Here is a 22,072-nt window from a genome sequence, read left to right as displayed (position 1 = left end):
ACAGGCTGCCTCATACTTCCAGTGAAGACAATTTATTTACCACTAGCTAGAAATTGCAGCTCAGAAGCAGTTTCCCATTTTTTGAAGGGAATACAGAATCAATAAGGTAATACAAAAAAATCAGCCTCTATTGTATCACTATATACCCACTAATGGCAAACTGAATTTTTATTAATTTTTTTCTGGAAAGAAACCTGCAGTAACAGTAAATCAGATGGTGATAGTATATAAAAAAAATACCACGTGTTCTGATATGCCACATTTTGTACCTTACGCTGTGCAGTACCTTATTACACAGCTTGATGTGAGCACCAAATCTCAATGAAATAAATTTAATGGGAATTAAGTTCCTAACTACCCTTAGATATTTTCACTTCCAAACCAAAGGAGGAGAAATACTTGGGAGAAAGAGATACTATACTGCATCAAGAAGTGTGTGAAAATCTGACCATTAATTTGAATTTGAATCAGAATAGATTTTGAATCTATGGATTTTAGGGTTTTTTTCCTATCAGATTATTGATTTAGTCAGTATTCCTAGTTTTGCCAGTTTTATGAATACAGCATTTTTCAAATGCAAATGTACTTTCAGATATAGTTGTTCTTCAAAGCACTGTAATCCTATTGACCATCTTCTTGAAAAATGCCCTACAACAAGCTGGATATGCCTTTATCATTGGCAGTACTGGGATAATATACCATAGCCCATACGTGTTCAAGTAAGAATGAATTGAACAGATAGTTTTATGTATGAAATGTTCAATAAATGTCACAATTCCTACCTAACTTTAATCAATGCTGAAAGCTGACCAATTATACAGAGGAAATGTTTACACAAACAAAACAGCGGCACAGCCCAAAGTATTAAGTACTGTTATGAAACTTACACACATACATAAAATGTTATGGAAAACTGTTTGAATGGACCTTGAGGGGAAAAAAAAATCCCAAATGAAAACTCTGCTGTACTTGTTTCTCAAACTAATTAATTCCTTCACTAAAACACTTCTTGTGTCAAGCTCCTGTCCAGTGTGCCCTGGTCGTACAGGTACCAAAAGATTGCCCATGGAAAGGGCACACAGAGACAAGGCACCTCCCAGCAATCTACATATCCACAGCTCTTTTCAGTGAGTTCCAACCCCAACCTGACACCAACTTCCTCATCAGCCTTGCACAAATCATCTGAGTGGTTCTTATTCATCCACCTGGTGTGGGATTGTAAGGGAAAATGAATGCTTACTGTGTGCTCAGTGACAGAAGAGTGCACTTATGTTCCACACACTTTCACTGGTCCTACTCCTACCATTCTGTCCCTCATTCCAAATGGTGACATTTTCATTATGAATATAAAGGCAGGAATAAAGCCAGAGCATATGGCACTTCATGGTTGAACAGTGTTTATAGAATTGCATTTCACAGCTAGCATGTGACAAGCACATTTGTCAAAACCTGGCTAACCTATATATTCACCTGCAATGAATCTTCATGACCTTGCCATATACAGTATTATACTGGAAAGGATTTGAAACTTTTAATTATTCCCTTAAGTAAGCTTAAAGTTTAAAAAGAATGTCCCTGGCCCCCAGTTGTTTCTGAAAAAAACCAAACCAAACCATAACACAATTCTCACAAATATTTCATAGAATAAAAAAGCATGGAGATGGCAAGCTGGTTTATAACCTTAATATTTGCATGACTATTTGTTTTTAATTCAGCTAAGATAAATAATTTCAAAAGTTTTCTGTTTTATAATAAATGTGACAGTCTTTAAAAAAAATTTTTTTTCTTTTTAATTCATTCATCATAATACCAGGTCATCTATTTTTTCCTCAGTGCAACTATCAGTACTGCACTTAAAGTTCACCAGTAATAAATGCTTGTCTGTTACCCTGCAAATCTGGATTAAAAAAAAAAGGGGGGGGTGGGGGAAGGGTTGTGAATATTAGCAGCAGCTTGAGGAATAAATTGCATTTGCTGCTCTCTACAAAGTTTTCCTAGAAGCTTCAAAGATTCACTCACACAGTTCACTGTTTGTAATGTTTTAGAATTTGCCACAGAAATTAAATTTGAGTACTTTGACTTGTAGAACCTGTATTCTGTTGCCCTCACTAGCAGACACATTTTTCTTTAGCTACCACCAGGAGTTTCTCTGCTCAATGCCTCTACAAGCACTGCAGGATGACACATTCCTGTGTACATGATACCCCTCTTCTTCATCTCCAGGGCAGCCCTACCAAATTTATGTAAATCCATACTGATCTACTTACCTGGCCACTACTTCTAAGCTAGGCTGGGAAACGTGCCAGTTTAGTGAGTCTCTGAATTTATATTTCACATATTCTGATGATAAGGCAGCAATTACTGTTGCTAATACCTCACTATTCAAACAAGGATTTATTTTAAAGTAGAGTGACTCAGTCACAGCATCAGGCTCACTTCAAACTCAGGCTGACACCACTGCATAAACAAAATATGCCTGATCTTTCAAAGATTTCTTTGGAATTCTAATAACAAACAAACCAAACTAAATCAATCTAAAAATCGGTAGAATAACTGTTCCCTTATATCAGATTTTTTTACTTCCCATCCTTTAGGAAACAATGCTTTTGAAAGCCATTAAAAGAGGGCTATTCATCACTGAAATGTCATGTCATCACTTTTTCAAAAGCTTCCCACCGAAAGACAGACAATGTAAGATGTCAGAGTAAAGTCTTTGCTTAATCCAATTAGCATTTAAATATTTTGATCAATAAAATATGACAATTAGACTGGGCTAGAAGCCAACTCCCTGAGAGCCACGCCTTTTGTCACACATAGTCTTACTTGCACTGTTGTGTTACAGAACAGTAGTAAACATATCAGAACAGTAAACATCCATGACACAATTTGGGAGCTGTAGCAACTTAAAATCTTTACCTTCTATGGCAGCAAAAGGAGCAACCAAAAATCAACAGCAAGTAATGATTTCCTGGAGACTGGGCTGGTTATGATATATTTAAGATGCATGTGACCCATTAGCCAGTAGAAAATGGCATATGGGAGTTCTATGTGTTTGCATGTGACCTGAAACAGTTAACAATCCTGATATTGAATCATCAGCACCGTGATGACACAGAAAACAAACCCTCCTCAACATTTGTTTTCCCAATGGCACTTGGCAGATAAGCACACAGCAAGTGCATTTGCTGGAAGTGCTGATGCCTAATGAGTCACTAACACTGCTAAGTTCAGTTTGCATCTTCTAGTGCAAAGAGACAGAAAGGAAGGAGTAGTTTTGAGAAGCTTTCTACTAGAAAGCCAGTCTGAAAATGGCTGCCTAATTAGTTAGTTATTTGGTCATTGAATCACCAGTGCCTGAAAAATCTACTTGCTGTTTATCACAAACGGCATCAAGGCAAAAAATCAAATGTCAGTAGTGCCTTCCTGAACCATATAACAAAGTAACCTTTTACTAGCAATACCCACATGGAGAATACTTCACCCATCTCTTTCTTCAGTTGCTTGGCAAGATTTCAGATTCTTCCAGGTTCCTTGAACACAGCTTTTTCTGTTGCCCTTAAGTACAAGAAGTAAGCACTCCCTGTCAACAAAGCACTTGCATTTTCTGAATTAGCCAGGCACGATGCACACACATTCTGCAAAGTCAACTATGGCCCCTCCCATAAAAGTTGATAAAAAACGAGTTCCTGATGAATTTCAGATGACAACTTCATCCATAAAAGCACACATCTGGGAGGAAGACAGGCAGTACAAAACCAACTGGTCTTCATATGAGACACAGCTATAAACCCCACAAAAAGAAAAACCACATGGGTCTGTTATTTGTAAGGGCTGCCATCAAGCTTTTCATACTGTCCAACCAGTTCTGATGACTGGGAGAGCAAAAATACTTTAGCTTAATAGCAAACCTCAACTGCGATACAGCAATGTTTTCATTCTCTCATGATATTCAGGGAGAGTTTTCCTGTCACCTCTATTCCCTTTTGCACCTGGCCACATTTATTTTCTAAACAAGTGATCAAATTAGGAACTCATAAACAAAGGAGGTATGTTCATGATCCCATGCTGAACCAGTGCTCATTGAATAGACAGTTTTATTAAACAACTGGAAGGTCAGTGCCAAAAACCACTCTTGGATTCTTCAACAGCCAAAGTAAATGACAGAAAAAGACACATATTTAGGCCATATGTACTTACATGAAATCAGCAAGCCCAGTTCCAATCCAAGAAAAGCAATGATTTTCAAGGGGAATTCTAAAGACTTTGGTAGCTCCAGAATTTTATTCACAGCACAGAGGCCCTATCATAAACTAAATTTTGTCATTATAGATGCAAAGAGCTTGTCTCTTGGCTATCATCTTTCAATGAATAATCAATCTCTCACGCTGGGGAACCTTGTGTGTCTAGGATCTTACAGCTTTGTATTAGGAAAATAAAGCAAAATGGTTCATTGCACCACTTTGAACAGCTGTGTTTCAACTTTTGCATGTAGCTTTAATCACCACTGATAATACAAAGGCACCAGCCATTCTTGTCCAGGACTGTGGGGAGAATGGCAGAGTCAGAGCCAGAGCATCTCTGAGTGGAGCAGAGCTGGAAGATTTGTCCAATCTGAGGCACTGCAGAGAGATGGGCTGATGATAGGAGTGATGCCAGAATAAGCAGGTGCAACAGACATAATATTTGAAACCTGCACATCCCTTACTTTGCCAAAAAAAAAAAAAAAAAAAAAGGAAGGAAGATTTTGGTGCAAGTCTGGGCCACTTTCAAGAAAAACTGAATGCAAAGTGGACAGTGATGTCCTTGTACAAAACAAAGTCTTTCTGGTTATTATTCTGCTGATGAAGGAACAGAATGAACCAAAGTGGGAAAAAACCACCACCACATTTCTACAAGAAAACAATTAAAACAGACTTAATGCTTTGGAACAGTGTTGCCAAATGATAATTCTTGGATGGTCCTCTCTCCAGCTTCTGCAGCAGGAAGAACAGGGTTAAAAAAATAAAACAACATGGGAATGAATGGGAGAATACCCTTTAACAGCTCCTGTTTAATTTTCAGCTGATTGACTTCTCTGTTCTCTTCTTACTCTGCACCAAAATGCAGAGTACTTGCACTGCTTACACTCAGCTCAGTAATAGTTCTGGCCAATGAGCACACAAAGGAACAGCAAGGACAGTATATACTAAGAATTCAGCAGTACCAAGGAAAATTCTTAATCCTACTAAATTTGGCAGCACAAATCTCTTATGTAACCTGTGATTTAGAGAACAGGCTGATCATCTGGGAATATTACTGTGTTCTTTTCAGTACATTAAACAAAATTGGCAATTTTTCATTACAAATTTTGTTTTTCACTGCATAATGTCTCAAGAAAGACATCCCATGCTTACAAAACATTTTTAGCCTCAACAATATGCTTTTATATATGACAATTCAATTATACAGAGGGTGTATATAAGTTTAATAGCTACCCTTAAGTGTTCCTCTGCCAAGGCTGCCTTGAACTGTGGTACATCTCTGAGGTTCAGGAGATGGATGGCTTGTGATCTACATTTAAAGCAGTGAGACTTCAAAATAATGCTTGGAAAATGAGCTTTCCTCAAAGTTGAGTGTTATATCAGCAAAATTTACAGATCTCTGGAACTGATACTCTCATGAAGCTGAGGAGCTTTGAGAGCTACAGATGAAAGATCCTGAGTATGTAAAAAACCACCAAAAAACAGAAGAGTTTGTATGCACAATTTAAAAAAAACCACCAAATCAAAACCTGTCCTTTTACAACAAAAACAGATCCTAACATGCAAAAGCAGCTGTCCAGTAATAAAACAAATGTAAAAAATAGGACAAATGTGAAAAAGCTCAATTCACAAAAAAAAATACGAACCAAGCATCACAGTATTTAAATTCCTGTTGTTCTTCAATCTTCAACACATCCTTCAAAAGGAGGAATTCATTCAATGCCAATATTTATGGAGTGCAATAAACATTCAATTCAATCAAGAATTGTGATGCCATGCTTTTGAAATAGAGATATTGGCCAGTTTTAGGAAGAGAAGTTTTATTCACAGAATAGCAAAAAGCAATCCTACAGCACATATCCATTAAGGGTGAAGAGTTCAGGGATTATTGGAGAACCTGCCACCTGAAATTGTCACACACACTGCTGACGAGATTTGCTGTGAAACTTGAAGCCAATTACAGACATTTTCCTCTCACCCATATAAAGGATGTGTCATATACACTAATATGGGAATTCCTTGATGCGTTTGGAAACAAGTGGCCAGCACCAAGCTATCACCAGCTAGCTAATCCATGTATCTCCATGCAGTTGTTACAGTAGGAGAAGCTTTTGCAATAAAAAGCAGCAGCATTCCTCTCTTTGGGGAGGCCCAGCTCATTCCACTATCCTGACAAAGCTTCTCAGCAAACATAAAATGCCAAAAATAACTACCTCTTCAGCAACTGCATGGCAGGAAGGCAACAACAAAGAGGATAACTGCAAGCCCAGTGTTCTTCATTTTGCCCTACAGTAGGAACAGCAATTTTTTCAGTTTCCATTAGTCATGTAGTTTCCTCTGTAATAATATGAGAACAAAAAGGAACCCAAAACAGAATCTGTTGATAGGGAAATTCTCATTGATAGTTTTTCTGTTACAGTTGAAACAGTTGCAGAAGCATGAAATTGCCAAGAGGAGGATGCAGGGGAGTAAACGCTTTAATAGGTCTAGTAAAAACTTCACCATGCATTAAGAATTAATAATTCTTCACCCTAAATTAAAAATGAATTAAAAATTAACCATGAATTAAGAATGAATAATTTTCTTAAAATACATGCAGAGGAATAATTATTATGCTCCATAACAGGAATTGGTTTAATATGTAGAAACTAAGCAAAAGACAAAAGAATTGCAGAGCCACAGCCAGCCTCTCATGTTCAGAGACTGACTCCTTGTATCAAACCAGAGCTGGAAAACAGGCAGCCTGCTTTCATCTTTTAAATTTGACATGTATATAAGCAATTACATCACAGAACTCAAACCCAGTATTTAAAAGACAGACTACCTTAGAATATTATGAGACTGAGATATTTAGAAATCGATGCTCATTATTTTATTGCCTTGGGCCACCTGATACCATATGTAAAGTCTCCTTGGGGGCTAACAAGGGAATAGCTGATCAGTCCTGAAGCCTGTGCTGGTGTTGGATGGGGGGCAGTTCATTTTCCTCATTGTTAGTGGGTTACTGGGGCTGTGTTCTGCATTTGTGCTGAACACAGGGTTGATAATACAGAGATGTTTTTGTTATTGCTGAGCAGGCTTACACAGAGTCAAGGCCTTTTCTGCCTTTTGCACTGCCACAATGGGAATGAAGCTGGGGCTGCCTGGGAGGCTGGGAGGAGACACAGCCAGGATAGGTGACCCCAGCTGACCAAAGGGACATTCCAGACCATATGGCACCATGCTCAGTGGATAAAGTGGGAGGAAAAGGGGCAAGGGGGTCATTCTGAGTGATCAGTTTGTCTTCCCAAGAAACCATAATGGGTGATGGGGCCCTGCTCTCCTGAAGATGGCTGAACACCTGACTGCCCATGGGAAGTAGTGAATTAATTCTCTCTTTTGTTTTCCCTATTAAACTGTCTCTATCCCACATTTTCAGGCTTTTGCCCTTCCAATTCTCTCCTAAATCCTGATGGTGGGAGAGTGAGGGAGCAGCAGTAGGGCTTGGTTGCTGGCAGGGCAACACACCAGATTTCACTAGCTTAACAATTTGTGATTTAACCGACCATATTGTAGGCAGAAACAAAATACAACAGGACAATTGCATTAAAATCTGAAGAACAAAGTCACAATACTTTGGGGTTAAAATAATTATAAATACTTACAGGCATACAACTAAATGAAGATACTTTAATGAGTTGATGGAAGTTCGTATTTTATACATCTACAAAACATGACCATGAGACAAGCAGAAGACTTGTGATTGGGAAAAAAAAAGTCTTCATCTCAAAGATCTCTGCTCTGATGGCAATCTAGTTTCAACCCATCCACTTGCTTCTTCTCCTTCCCTTTGAACTCTAATGGTTGCTGAAAGCCATTACCTTTAAATACCAGTCAATATTAGTGCTAAAACAACAATAATCAAATACTATGTACATTTTAGGCAAGCAGGCTGTCTTTACCTCTCATTCCAAGTACTATCATCCAGAAAGTAATATTCACAAATCATTTTAGAGAAAAGTTACTGTACAAAGACACAGAAGGTAAAGTTCAGAAAAAGACTAGTCAGTACAATTAGACAGATGTTTGCTTGTAGTTCTTCGTATCCAAGACCTTCTTGCCACACATTGAGCAGATGCCTATAAGCACACAAAAAGTGTGTCAATGATTTTAAAATTATTAAAATCTTTTCTCAAAAACACAGTCACTATGTTTTTGTAAGCATTTTTCTCAAGAAATTGTTCAAATGAGCTCAGTAACAATCTATCTGTTCTCAGACATGTTCTCAATAGATACTACAAACTTAGAAGTAATATTGTAACTTCTAATACAAATTAATATGTGCAGCCTGTGTGTAATCCTTCCTCTGAAGAAAATAAGCTCTATTTTGAGAGCATTATCATTCACAATACTGCTGGAAGCCTCTATAATTTGCTGGAATGCCTGAAGAGAGCCAGGAAAGGCTCACTTCTGACCAAAAGGTAGAAATGGTGTACTGTTAATCATTTTAAGTCCTGTACACAAACGAGGCCTGAGATGGGCAGAGAGCAGCACGACTAAGAAAACACAATCACCAACAGACTGACTGCTAAATGGGGCATTCACAGGTGGGGTGCTTTGGAGAACTGTGGAAGTTCAGAACATGTTTTCATAGAATTAAGGTATTTATAGAGCAGAAGTGAAAAACAATGAACACCAAGAATACTTGAGAGTTGAAGTGCTGAACACTGATGTCCCAAAGTACTTTGTCCTAAACTCTAAGAGTGTCAAGTCAAAAGACCAGAGTACCAAAATGTACACAAGTTTGGCAGAGGGGTGGGTTGTCTCAATCTTTCCCTCTCCTTTCAAAGCAGAAAGGTGCTAAGTCTTTTATCTGGCAGGACCACACCTCAATTCACACAAACATTCACCTGCAGACAAAAAATTGATCTACTGCTGCTTTCTCCAAGTTGTGTCATATACTGACATCATGACTGGACATGCTTCTAGCAGTCCATTAGGGAAGAGAACAGCAGAGAACATGGCACATGATTTACTCTGAAGACCAAAATTCAGCCCACTAAATAGTGACTTCAGGTTTAAACTGAGATTAATTAACTTGAGATTGCCTCCCAATTTCAGAGATATGCAAAAGCTGAAGCACTGAGTTGTATGACTGCATTTGCTTCAAGAAGTATGCCCTAATGACATCTTTGATGGCCAGAGCTAGAACCTCAATTAAAAAAGTTCTTAATTTTATGAAGATAACAGGTTCAGCCTGGAAAGATACACAAAGAATGATCAAATCCTGAAGCCCACCCAAACCAGACATAAATTTTAGAATGAGAACAAGGTTCTACAGTATGGGATTCAGGCAGCTGTCTGGGGAGGACTCAGCAGGCAACATTCCTACAGCAGGCTGCTAAACCAGTGACACAGCATATATTTATTGAACAATTAATTTCATAAACAAAGCTGGTGAGCTGTAGCTCTACACCTAAAAATCAGTTCACCTCATGCTATAAGAACTCTTTAGCATTAAATCATGTAACTGACTTCATGATGCTTTTTTCCATCCAGGAATTTTAGATTTAGTTATTATAAAAATGGGGGAGGAGAGAAGGGACCAGAAAAGAGACTGCAACAAGCAACTGAGTTTTAGAAGACCAGGGGTTTTTTGGGATTTTGAGGAAAATCAAACTTGTTAGATGACAGTTCTCTAAGCAATTGCCAAGATTAAATTTCCAAATGTACTGCTTCAGACACCAGAAACATTCTAAAAGAAGCAGAATAACAGAATGACAACGGTTTAAAAGTATCTCCTTCAGTCTCTTGTCATGCCCCACTCAAAACAGCCAACTTGGATAAGAAAGAACAGTCCTGGCTCAGGACTGTTCAAGCCATTCTCTGAATACCTGCTGTAAAGATCCCACAACCTCTGATGGTTCCTGCTACCAGAGTATTTGATCACTCCCAGACTCAAAAATTGCTTTCCTTGTATATAATTAGAACTTCCCACATTCTAACCTGTGTACATTATTTCTTATTCCATTACTGTGTACCTAAGAGTCTGACTCCATGTTCCCTGTGCCTGCCTATCAGTAGCTGAAGATAGCAATTAAACCTCATCTTAATAAATAAATACAAATTGAAGTGTTGTACTTCTCTTCATAAATACAAATTTAAGTGTTGTACCTCCTCTCTTGTCCCAACCCAAACTGTGGTATTTTGGCACTCAGTGAAACTCACCTTTTTTATAGGCACATCCTTGACAATAGTGGGACCCTGGCTGGTGGACAGAACTCTTACAAATCCGACATATTGCAAATTTGTTCTTTCCATAAGGATCAAACCTGGGAAAAAGGAAAAATATTTTATTTATGCATCCTGAAATGAAGTCTTTTTTCTGCCTCATCCTAAAAAGTCTAAGCTAGAGGGTGCAGTCAGAAACTCCAGCAAAAACTGTAATTTAGAAAAGGGACATACAATAATTATTTCTAATAGGCTACACAAAGTATGCAGAAAAGCTCCCACTTTCCCTATTAAGAGACATTTCTTCCATCACAGACAACAACTTCATGAAAGCAGAACTAAAAATGTTTATTTTTATTAAGATACTACATGACTTTGAACTTAAACACCTTCCTTGACCCCTTGCAAACAGAAAGTCCTGCAGACATGAAGGAAATGCTCAAGAGATTATCCTGGCAATCTCAGCACAGAAAATAAGTATTCTTGGCTTCTCTCCTACAAAAGCATGAAATCCTAGCAATTCCAGTGAGAACTGCAATAAAATACTCTATGACTGAGCAGAAATCACCCATGAAATATGTATGGACATATTTTTACCAAGAAATCAAATACCATAATCCCTGCAATTTTAATTTATGAAGTGTATTTTGGACAAGTTTGAAGTAGTTGCCCAGCTATGCAGGAAACATCAGTTAGTTTGCTAATTGATGTTCTCAGCCAAAATCAGTGTTAAGTACTAACCTTGCCTTCTTTGAGGTCAATGCCTTGTTTTCATTTAATTTACGACCACCGCTTTCTACAAAAAAAAAAAAAACAACCAAAATCAATTATCCCCTTCCAAGAATACTTTAAAAATCTTCATTTACAACTTTTACACATATGCAAATAGAGTCACAAAGACAGATAAAATATTCAGCACAGCATTAGGGGACAGTGTAACAGAACACTTTATGCTCCATTTAAATACTCTATGTATTGTCCTCCCATGCAAGAAGGAAAAAAACAGAAAACAAAACCAGGCAAATTCAATACTGAAGAGTTCTGGACAAATAAATTCCCAGTGCATTAAATCAGCATGGGAGGGAAAGTACATGACTTAATATTTAACTTGATTCGTAATATTAAGTTTTGCTCTTAAGATGGTAACATAGCTCAGGTGCCCAACTGGCTTTCTAATACCTCAAAAGCAAGCTGCTAAACCTTGCTGAGGTTACCTGTAGTGTTTCTTGCACCATCTTTCCATGTATCAGGTGTGATCACCGTTCCGAGCTTCTTCTCACCTATATAAGGAAACATTATAAAGGAAAAAACCTCAGAAGCACAGAGTCAATTAAGTGGGAAAAGCCCTCTGAATCCATCGAGTCCAACCTGTGACCAATCACCACCATGTAACTGGACCTTGGCACCGAGTGCCATGTCCAGTCACTCCTGAAGCACCTTCAGGGACAGTGACTCCACCACCTTCCTGGAGCCCATTCCCATGTCTCATCCCCATGACTAGGAAGAAGTTATTCTCAATGTCCAATCCAAACGTCCCATGGCCCAGTTCAAGACAATGTCACCTTGTCCTGTGGCTTGTTGCCCGGCAGAAGAGGCCAATCCCCACCTGGCTACAATCTCCTTTCAGGGAGTTGAAGAGGGTCATAAGGCCATCCCTGAGCCTCCATCTCTCCAGACTAAACAACCTCAACAACCTCGGCCGCTCCCCATCAAACTTTATGCTCCAGACCCTTCACCAGCACTGCTGCCCTCGTATGGACCTGCTCCGCCACCTCAGCGTCCTTTTTGTAGTGAGGGGCCCAGAACTGAACACAGCACTGGAGATGCGGCCTCACCAGTGCCAAGTACAGCGGGGCAATCTCTTCCCTGGTCCTGCCGCTCACGCTATTGCTGATACAGGACAAAATCATTTAACCAATGCACATTAATACGCTCCACAGATGGAGAACAACAGCTCACATAGGGAAGAGCGACAGCTCACACAGGGCCCTGCCGGCAACCGCCACCCGCGGCCCGCCCTGAGCAGCCCGGGACCTTCCTGGAGCCCATTCCCATGTCTCATCCCCATGACTAGGAAGAAATTCTTCTCAATGTCCATTCTAAATGTCCCATGGCCCAGTTCAAGACAATGTCACCTTGTCCTGTGGCTTGTTGCCCGGCAGAAGAGGCCGATCCCCACCTGGCTGCAACCTCCTTTCAGGGAGTTGAAGAGGGTCATAAGGCCATCCCTGAGCCTCCATCTCTCCAGACTAAACAACCTCAACAACCTCGGCCGCTCCTCATCAAACTTTATGCTCCAGACCCTTCACCAGCACTGCTGCTCTCGTATGGACCTGCTCCGCCACCTCAGCGTCCTTTTTGTAGTGAGGGGCCCAGAACTGAACACAGCACTGGAGATGTGGCCTCACCAGTGCCAAGTACAGCGGAGCAATCCCTTCCCCGGTCCTGCCGCTCACTCTATTGCTGATACAGGACAGAATAATTTAAACTATGCACTTAATTACGCTCACAGGCGTAGAACGGAGAACGACAGCTCTCACAGGAGAGAACGACAGCTCACACAGGGCCCTGACGGGAACCGCCACCCGCGGCCTGCCCTGAGCGGCCTGGGACCCGCGCCGGCTGCTCCGCTCAGGGGAGCCCTGGATCCCCGCGGGCAGGGCAGGGCAGGGCCCGCCGGGTTGGGCAGAGCCCCCCGTACCCCCGTACTCACACTTGTCGCACACCATGGCGGCCCCTCCACAGCCGCCGCCGCTTCCGGCACCGCCCCGGAAGCGCCTCCGGCCGGGCCCCGCCGCCTTCCGCAGCCGGGCGGCGCCGCGCTTTCCGCGGTAAGAGGCGGGAGCGGCGCCCGCGGCCGCGCGGGGTTTGGTTTTATTTTGAACAAACGCTGTTTCCTGCCCCAAAGTGCTCCCCTTGGCCCCCAGGCCGGCCCGGAGCTCTGCCCTGCGCGCCGCGGCCGGGGAGGATGCGGTCCCGGCACGGCGGTGACGGGGCGGGGCTCGGTGTGTTGCAGGTGCCGCTGCCCGGACGCCATGAGGGAGGCGGAGGTGTGGAGGCTGCTGGCTGCCAACCTGCTCTGCGCCCTGGCCATCGTCCTGGCCACGCTGGGCCCCGCTTTCGTCCTGGACGGATTCAGCGTGCTGGGAACGCACCTCGCGTGGCTGTGTGTCTGTTCTGTTTGTGTCGCTACCCTTAATATAATCTTGCACTTAGTCCTTAAACCTAATCAGTCTCCTAAGAGACGTTCCTTTGGTCACAAGGTAAGATTTTTTATTTTTTTTAAATTCTTAAGTTGTTACCAGGCAATACAGAGGGGAAGCAAATTCTGTGAAGTAATCAAATGAGAAAGAAGACAATTTTTGATTTGTCTCATTTTCCATTAGTGAGTTGAGTGCAGCACCTTTTGAAACAGATTTTTCAGTATTTTCATGATGTTAAACTTTCTCTACCTGTAAATAACCTGTTCAGGTGAGTGATTCTGTGCTTTCCTGTTTCTTGTCAGTGCAGCGTTGTTTGTAGTCCCAAGAATTTGTGTGGTGGCAAAACCTGGCAAAATGAAATGGCTCAAAACTCATTTTGCAGTCCAGGCCTGGCTTATCTTCTTGATAAGTGGATATATCAGGAAAAAATGTCATCACACATTTCTGGTGTGTAGTTGTAAGTTTGTAATAACTTTAAAAGGGAAAAAAAAAGTCAGAATCTGACACAAAAGAGATGTTATGCTACATTTCAACAACTGAAAAAATCATATGGAAAAGTATTAAAATGTCTGCATTTCCTTGTACGATGAAATGATGAAATTTGCATACAGAAGAATCTAAAGTTGGGAGAAACTTTTTGTAGTTACAGTTTGCAGCGGGGAGCATTAAAGATATGAATCCCAATGAAAAACTTTGGAACAGAGTGATTTTGGAGCAGCACATGACTTACCCAGCAGGGAGGGAATTCCCCAGAGTTTTGAAGTCGGGGTAATAGTCTTCTACTTCTGACTTGCTGAGCCAGGCAAGATGTAATGCTCTGAGGTGGTTTTTAAGCATTTAAGTAATCATCCCTGCCAGCATATCTTTGTGTGCAAAGCTCCTGTGTAGTTTTGCTGACTTAGGAGGATGTGAAACGCACAAAACCATGATGGGAAGGAAGCAAGTGTTTTAACCATCTGTGATTTGAAAATGAAGCAGACTTCATGTTCTAGGTGAGATTTCATCCCAGGAAATAAATATAGAAAGGAATAAATGTAGAAAAATAAGGGTTCAAGGAAAGTTACGGATTTTGCATTGGTGACCTGATCAGAACAGACCTTACCAGAACTGTTTATCAAGTGTTTGTGCTTCTACATGATATAGTGAGTACCCAGAAACTCGTTTAAGTTCATTGAATATTATGTGTTTTGCAGACTTATAGAAAGTTAAGGATATTTCTCAAATATATTCAGAATTTAAGATGCCAAGTTCAAGAGATGCCATGTAGTTTTAGTTAATGTAATTTTGATTCTTTACATAGCAGACTTTTTTATATTGTGTGTTTTCTTGCTTTTAAATTTTTTTTCACTTTTTGTGAGAGTTGCCTTTTAATGAATGGATATGACAGTCAGATGTAAAACAGAAGTGTAAAAATGTCCAATAAAATTACTTATGGTTATCTTGTAATTCCTGGTTATATTTTTTGTGTGTTTGCCCTGCTTAATGGGATGCACAAAAAAACAATTGTAGGTAGAGTGTGATGTTTTTTAATTATTTATTTAAAGTATTAATATATAGAAAACTGTTTTGAAATGTGCCATGCTATTATATTGTGCTGCAGCTGCAATGAAAGAAGTAATCAGAGTACCATGCTCTTGATAAGATATAGACTGTGTGTGTTACTTATGTTCTGGTTTGAAGCATTGTTCTGATACCTCATTGCTCTTTTTTAGATATCCAGATTTCTAAAATGCTGTATATACTTTTTCATGTCTTGCATACTGTTTCATGCGATTATTGTTCTTTATGGAGCACCTCTCATAGAGTAAGTCAGAAGACCCTCTCTTTCTCTAAATATTCTAAGGGGCAGCTCTCCTTTCAGGTGTTGGTATAAGTACTTGGGAATTTTCTGGTACACTGGAAGTTAAGGGATCAGCTCCTAGGTGGGGGAAGAAGGGTGGCTGTTTCAGCTTTCTCTTGGTTTTGGGTTGTTTTGGGTTTTTTTTTGTTTGCTTGTTCAGTTGTTTTTTTGGAAGCCAGCTCTTAAATGAGAGTTCTGTAAATAAAAATTGTAACACGGTTACAAACAACTGTTTACTTTAATTTTTATGGTGAACATGTGGACACAAACACTTTTTGGAGTTTCATTTAGTCATTTTCCCTATATGATTCTAAACCACACATCTTGCCTATTTTTCATCCTTTTGATATTAGTGTTCTAACTGTTATGAAAGTTTAAAGAAAGAAGTGTGAAGCAACCTGGGTGTTGAGAGATACACTAAGTAGTTGGCTAACAATTGTTTCATGTAGTTTAGTGTCATGGTTGCTGTCACAACTGGAGAAATAAATGGAATAATGGAGTGAGTGTCCTAGCACACTTCAATTTAGAACTAATGATCTATGTGAAGTACACCTGTGGTTTTTTAAAAATTGCTACATCTCACTCTTGAGATAACAGCAGAACTCTTTCCAGCTTCCTTTACTATTCTACAGAGTAAGAAGAAAATATTTTATTCTTTAATATGAGGTTTAAGAAAGCACACGTGCTTTCACAAGTTGAGTTAGAGGGGCTTTTTTCTTCCTAAATCTTGAAACTTTTAGAACATTAGCAACCACCTCACTTAATTTTGTAATATTCTTTTTCTTTTTGTAGGTTAGTGACTGAGACATTTTTGTTTGCAGTTCTTCTGTCTACATTTACTACTTTACAATGCTTGTGTTTGCTGGGACCAAACATACAGGCATGGATACGGGTATTTAGTAAAAATGGGTAAGTCCTAATCTAAAGTTTGTGATATTTCTCTGAATAGAAACTGACAGAATTGGTGTAAAAATATGTAATGGAATTTTTGTAAAGAAAAGAAAACATCTTGGGTGGTTTTTGTATTTGTGGTTACAGACATATGGAAGCTTTTCTGACAAAGAAAGATTTATTTGGAGACACTGATTCAGAAAAACGGCTTTTTATTTTTGGTGCTCAGATGCTAAATCTCACTTTGTGAGAAGGAAGTAAAGTTTCCAGCCCATATTCTACAGAACTAAAAACATTGTGCAGTTGTATATGATGGTTGTCAAATAAAGGGGAGACCTGACACTGAGCTGTGCATGGGGAATCTTGCACACGATCCAGTAGTACCTTCGGAAATACGACTTTTAAAGTAGGAATAGGAAGTCAAAACAAGCACTGTTTTAAACTTGAGTACAATACTGAAAATTACACATAACTTGCTCTGTTCTTAATTATGTGATATTAACCCATGCTCTTTTTTCAATTTCAAAGGAAGCTATTTTCAGTGTCAGAGTTTTCAAGGATTAATATTTTCAGGAGTATGTTTAAAGTAAAACAAGCCTTCTAACCACATTTTCACCTCCAGTCGCAGCCATGGCAATAGCGTCTATCAAGGATAATGTATTTTTCCGAAGATTTCCATTTCTTCTGCCTTTTGTCATTCCATAAATAATAGCAGGTTGAAAGAATGGAACACTGAAACATAAAGAGGCTTCACATATGCTTGAGATTCAATGAGATTTTAGTATTCATTCCCTTTTAATAGTTTGTAATGGTGAAGTCTCATCTCAGAAGACAGCAAAAGGTTGTATTACACTGCTAACCTATGGAATTATTTTTGGTTTGCACTCCTTTAGAGGAGGAGACTTTAATGCTACTTTCAGGTATTAAATTTTGGTTTATCTCAGTTCTCAATGCACTGAAAAATATCTTGAATCCTTATTCAAGTCATTTACACTTGTTTTTTTCAGTGGAAGTGTAAATATACTGTAATAAAAGCAAGGAGTCATTTAGCCAAAATAAATCTTTGCTGATTCACTTGGTCATCTTTGGAGGTTTTGCATCTGAATTAACAGCTGAATTGAACAGATTTATGACAATATCAGTCTGTCTTTGTGCCAGGTAGATTTTGAATGCCTGTTGATTTCTTTCTTTCCTAGTCTAGATCTTAACACAATTTCAGCACAGTCATTGCATGGGAAGCAGTTGTCTTGTTTTGACACTTTAGCTGTGAGGATTTGTCAGTACTTCTTACTAGTGAGCCATGTGACATTATGTGAGAAAAATGTTTATTATTAATGATGTTTGTTTACACTTTTAGTGAATATACACTACAAAGAAATATTGTAGCAGGGTTTTTTATGGATTGTAGCAAGCTGCTACAATTATTTAAATAATTTTAAGCTTGCTTACAAAAGCAAGCTGCATTATTTAAAAATAATCCTGTGTTTTTTCATTTGAAATTGGAACATCTTAGATTTGGGCATGAGATGAGTGTAGACATGATGCATTAAAAGGTTGTCTCTAACTTAACCATGTGGAATGAGGTGGGACTGGTTAAATGAAAGAAAAGGATGGTTAGGTGAAATCAACAGAGCTGCTTTCCTTGAAAGCAGAATTTAGGGAATTGAATTGCACTGGATCAGTTAGCTTGAATGTCTGATTAGGTGTATAGCTTAGTATGGAAAAAAAATTGTTTTTAAGTACCTGAGTGCAGTTTAGAATTAAGTAACCTTAAGCCTATGTGCACATAGAATGTGTGAGAAACAGTCTGTGTATTCTACATGACAAACCCTTCCATTCTTAGTTAGCTATAAATAGGGCCCTTTTCACTAATTCTGCCTTTGGGAAGGAGTGAGCCCACGCCAGCATCTCTGGGCTCCTTACTCTGACATCGGGAGTTGTGACTGATGTCAGGGTCATGGCACTGCTCATTCTCTGTCATGTGCTGCTGTGAGCGGTTACAGGGAAGCAAGAGCTGCAGAAAGGGTTATCAGCATTCGTGGCAGCATGTGGCTGTTATTTAAATGGTGTTTCAGTAACTTAGCTGAAATAGCCTCCTGCATAACAGTCTTTAAGAAACCAGTTTTTTGGGGTTTTTCCTCTCTCTCCTCTTGGAGACTGTTTGTTTCAAATCACTGCTCTGAGAAATTGTGTTGAAATTATAGTAGCAATTATAAGGTGTAATCAGGGTAGAAAAGAGATCTTATTTGGATGTTGCCAAAAAATAGTAAAAAAACCACATCATTAGGACTTCTTCCTGTTTTCATTATGCCTATTTTATCACTTTGTTTGTGAACTACATACTCTTACAGACATTAAATGCCCCTTGTAAATGTAGGGCCATCATCACACGCCAAGGGCTCCTTAGTATTTAGTCCTACTACAGCCAAGAATTCCAAATCTTGTCTATGAAGGAGCTGTCTCAAGAGATTATTTTGTCAGCTAACCTCTTAATTCAAACATTATTTGATGTGGAACTGAATGTACTATGTTATTTAAAGGGGTTAAATAATTACTTTAGGCTTTTAAGGACCTTTCTGACACTAGTGTTCGTTTATTATCTTAATCATTGCTACTTTTGTCTGCAGGATTATCTTAGTTTAAATGAAAGAAATATGGAAAATGCAAAGTTTATAGACATTGCTGCAGTCGGTAGTCTTATGCAAATGAGGAGTTTATGTCATGGTTTAAATAATAGCTTCAAAAATCCCAGTAAGTGTCAGTCATTCCAAGAAGAAAAGTGAGTACTTAAGTAATGACTTAAAAAAGTGATTGCTCCTTCAGGATGATGCTGGAGGACAAGTCAGGTTGCCTTTGGGTAGCCAGTCCCTGCTGCAGAGGGGTTCAATTAGCAGCTGAAATAGTTGCCAAACTGCCAATGGCTGTTTTTCACTTGGGCACCGTGCCTTGCTAATTCTGTTGTTTTGCATTTGGAACTCGGTCTGATCTCTCCATATGGTACAGCAGTCTCTGGTGAATCTGCCACACACACAAGATATCTTGTGAGGTATAACTGTACCTCAGTCAGTCCTTGGTGTATTCTGTTGTCTCTTTTGCTGCTTTAAGGTTGTTGTGAATGTTCTCTTCCTTGTTCTGCCTGGCAGCTCCCTGCTTAGTTATTCAGCTTCTGAAAATAATTCAAAAGAATTTTCTGTGTGCAGACTCCTAAACAGTTTTCCGGTTACATCAGGACTTCTCAGTAAAAAGAATCTCAAACTGGTAGGATTGTGAACTGGAGTATTTAAAGTTAAAGGGCTCATGTGATTGTAGAAGAAATAGTTGTGCTCAAAATGTCAACCTTGCACTGTCAGTACTGTAGTCTGCAAGACATTTTTTTTCTGCAAACATTGAAAAATGTTCGCTTTAAATTTGTGAGCTGTTTGGTCAATAGCAAGTGCAGCAGTCTGTACTTGGAAGTAAAGAAATTTTATTCTCTTCAAAACCAAGTGTTCATATCATCCAACCTAAACAGCACATGCAAAGTTCAGAGTTTACTGTGCATCTAGTCTTCGAGCTAGAAAAATGCTCTTTGTTTTTCCTCCGTTAGCTGAAGCTAACAGGTGTACATTTATAATCTGAGATGTAGCAAACTTTAAACTCGGCTCTCCTGCTGTACTGATTTGGAGCAGTGATTCTACTAGTCTGGTTCTCCTGTCCTGAAACTGCTCTACTGCCTTCTGAGCTTCTGTTGCTCTTTTCTTAATTGGTACCCAAATGTTCATGGCCTGAGCAGAGCGATCAGTTGGTGCATTGATGGTAGTAAGTGCTCATCTGTTTAACAGAAATCCAGCTTTTCAAAAACTTTTGAAATCAGCAGTAGCAGAAGGCTATAAACTGAAGACTGAAGTAATTTAACATCTCTTACAATGTGTGCCATGACTGGTTGTGTAAGAGTTCTTTAGTGTGCAAAAAAGTTATCCTGCAGCCAGTGTACTTGAACTTGGATGCACTGCTACCAAAGGGCTCCCATGTGCAGTTACATTTACTTGCAGTGTTTCTTTTCAGTTGATGGAAACTTGTTTTGAAATATTCTCATAATGGACCTCTGTGTTAAATTTTGAATTGTTGTAGTCATCAAATATGTCTACACCACAGAGTCCTCTGTGACTGTGCTTGTGCTATTCTGTACAGTCCCACAGTACACTTCCATGTCTGCCTCTCCCTGCAATGCACACAGCTATCAAGATAGATTTATTTGTTTAGTCTAGTAGTGTTTCAAAGTAACATAAATTAGGTTTTGCAGTAAACATCTCAAGGAAAAACAAATCCTGAAAGTGTGGTATTAAAAGATTGTAATTATAGATACAATATGCAACTTAGATTTTTACTTCCAGTTTGTATGTTTTAGGAGAAACCTGCATGCTATTTATCAAATATGTGAATTTTTATGTCTGTTTGTAGCCTCAAAAATTTGGGGAGAAATCTGATCTAACTCTCTGCCATGGTAACTTCTGCTGTTGTTGAAAACTTCCAACACACTTTTTACAGAGCTATGTCCATATGGGAGAGCAGTCTACAGATTACTTCTGTGTGCAGTATACTTGGAGCTTGGTTTGGAGCATTTCCTATTCCTCTTGACTGGGATCGACCTTGGCAGGTTAGTATCTGCACCCTTACCATAAAGGTACAAAATACTAATTTTCTGGAGAGGCACACTACACAAAATTGCTCTGAATCTGTTCACGTGTATTGTAATTGGTCATAAGCTGCTCCTACAGAGTTATGCCAAACTTTTAACAACTCTTTGGAAACATCTGTGCTTAGGGTGTAAGGAAGTAAAATGCATTATTTTTGCTTCCAGTTAAATAGGTTCTTTATTACATGCTTGTGTGTGTCTGTTGCATGCAAGTTTTATAATGGAATAGAGCTCTAATGATTTGGATAAGAAGAAGCTAGACAAGCTGGAGGAGAAATGGGAGATGATGAAGATGGCTTCAAGTTTGCCTTCAGTCTACTAGCTTTTATTGTTCACAGGTAGAGAAAGAAATGCTTTCCTGGTTTTAGCTCCCCCCGTCTTCCATAAAAGCACCTAACAGAAGGTATTTTAAATGGATTTAGATCAGTTTGTGGAAATGGTGTAGCCAAAGCACTGTACTAAACACTTGTGATTTCAAAGGAAGGCAAACATTAGCTTTTTAGTTGAACAAGAAGAAATGTGAAGCTGGCATTGCAATTCTATCTTTATGAATTCCAATGTTTATGCTAATTTCTTACTATGTTTTTTGGCATGGAGAAGTGATTCAATTAAACATAACTGAAGTCTGCAATTGCCATAAAATGATGGCACTAGTAACAGCTTCTTCCTACATGTGCTCAGTGTTTTGTAACTTCGTCTGGTTACCAAACTCATTCACTCTTGGCTGAGTAGTGTCTACCAGGCCTGTTCTTCAGCAGATGGTTTCAGAGGTTTCTTCCAGAAATCAGTTGAACAGGCAGCACACTTTCCACTGTGATATTATAGGGATGCTGTGGCTTACAGCTGCACAAAAAATTTGTCTTCTGTGAATAGCTCACAGCCTTTATGCCATTAGTCTTTCATTGCAGAAGTGTAGTTAGACAGTACAATTTGTATGTCAAAAATAATGGAGGAGTAAGTTAATATTTAAAGCAAAATATTTTCTTCCCTGAAAACACCTGGTTTATTCTTG

The 22,072-nt window shown here is 39.2% G+C and overlaps 2 protein-coding genes across 2 annotated transcripts in view; one reads left to right on the top strand and one right to left on the bottom strand.

The window, feature by feature from the left end:
• Positions 1-6,700: 6,700 nt before the first annotated feature.
• Positions 6,701-13,217, bottom strand: CRIPT (CXXC repeat containing interactor of PDZ3 domain). The gene is made up of 5 exons (XM_054280208.1): positions 13,165-13,217; positions 11,666-11,731; positions 11,193-11,247; positions 10,449-10,552; positions 6,701-8,359 (listed from the first exon to the last, which is right to left on the bottom strand). The coding sequence occupies exons 1-5, from the start codon at positions 13,178-13,180 to the stop codon at positions 8,295-8,297; spliced, it is 306 nt and encodes a 101-aa protein (XP_054136183.1). The 5' UTR covers positions 13,181-13,217; the 3' UTR covers positions 6,701-8,294.
• A 23-nt stretch (positions 13,218-13,240) lies between these two features.
• PIGF (phosphatidylinositol glycan anchor biosynthesis class F) overlaps positions 13,241-22,072 on the top strand; it is a 20,315-nt gene continuing 11,483 nt past the window's right edge. Inside the window, exons 1-5 of the mRNA XM_054280206.1 lie at positions 13,241-13,282; positions 13,468-13,714; positions 15,367-15,458; positions 16,287-16,403; positions 20,913-21,021. Of these exons, the coding sequence (XP_054136181.1) occupies positions 13,487-13,714; positions 15,367-15,458; positions 16,287-16,403; positions 20,913-21,021 (546 nt within the window). The 5' untranslated portion in view covers positions 13,241-13,282; positions 13,468-13,486. The remainder of the gene's footprint in view (positions 13,283-13,467; positions 13,715-15,366; positions 15,459-16,286; positions 16,404-20,912; positions 21,022-22,072) is intronic.

This window comes from Melozone crissalis, unplaced genomic scaffold (genome assembly GCF_028551555.1).
Source record: "Melozone crissalis strain CALT ecotype California unplaced genomic scaffold, PUWL_Pcris_2 ptg000027l_1, whole genome shotgun sequence".
Classification (NCBI taxonomy): domain Eukaryota; kingdom Metazoa; phylum Chordata; class Aves; order Passeriformes; family Passerellidae; genus Melozone; species Melozone crissalis.
This window is presented reverse-complemented; position numbering and strand designations above follow the sequence as displayed.

Coding starts and splice junctions, on each gene's coding strand:
- CRIPT (XM_054280208.1), bottom strand. Junction 11,248..11,665: donor TGGTGCAAGAAACACTACAG/GTAACCTCAGCA, acceptor TTTTTTTTGTAG/AAAGCGGTGGTCGTAAATTA. Junction 8,360..10,448: donor AGGATGTGCCTATAAAAAAG/GTGAGTTTCACT, acceptor GTGTGCTTATAG/GCATCTGCTCAATGTGTGGC.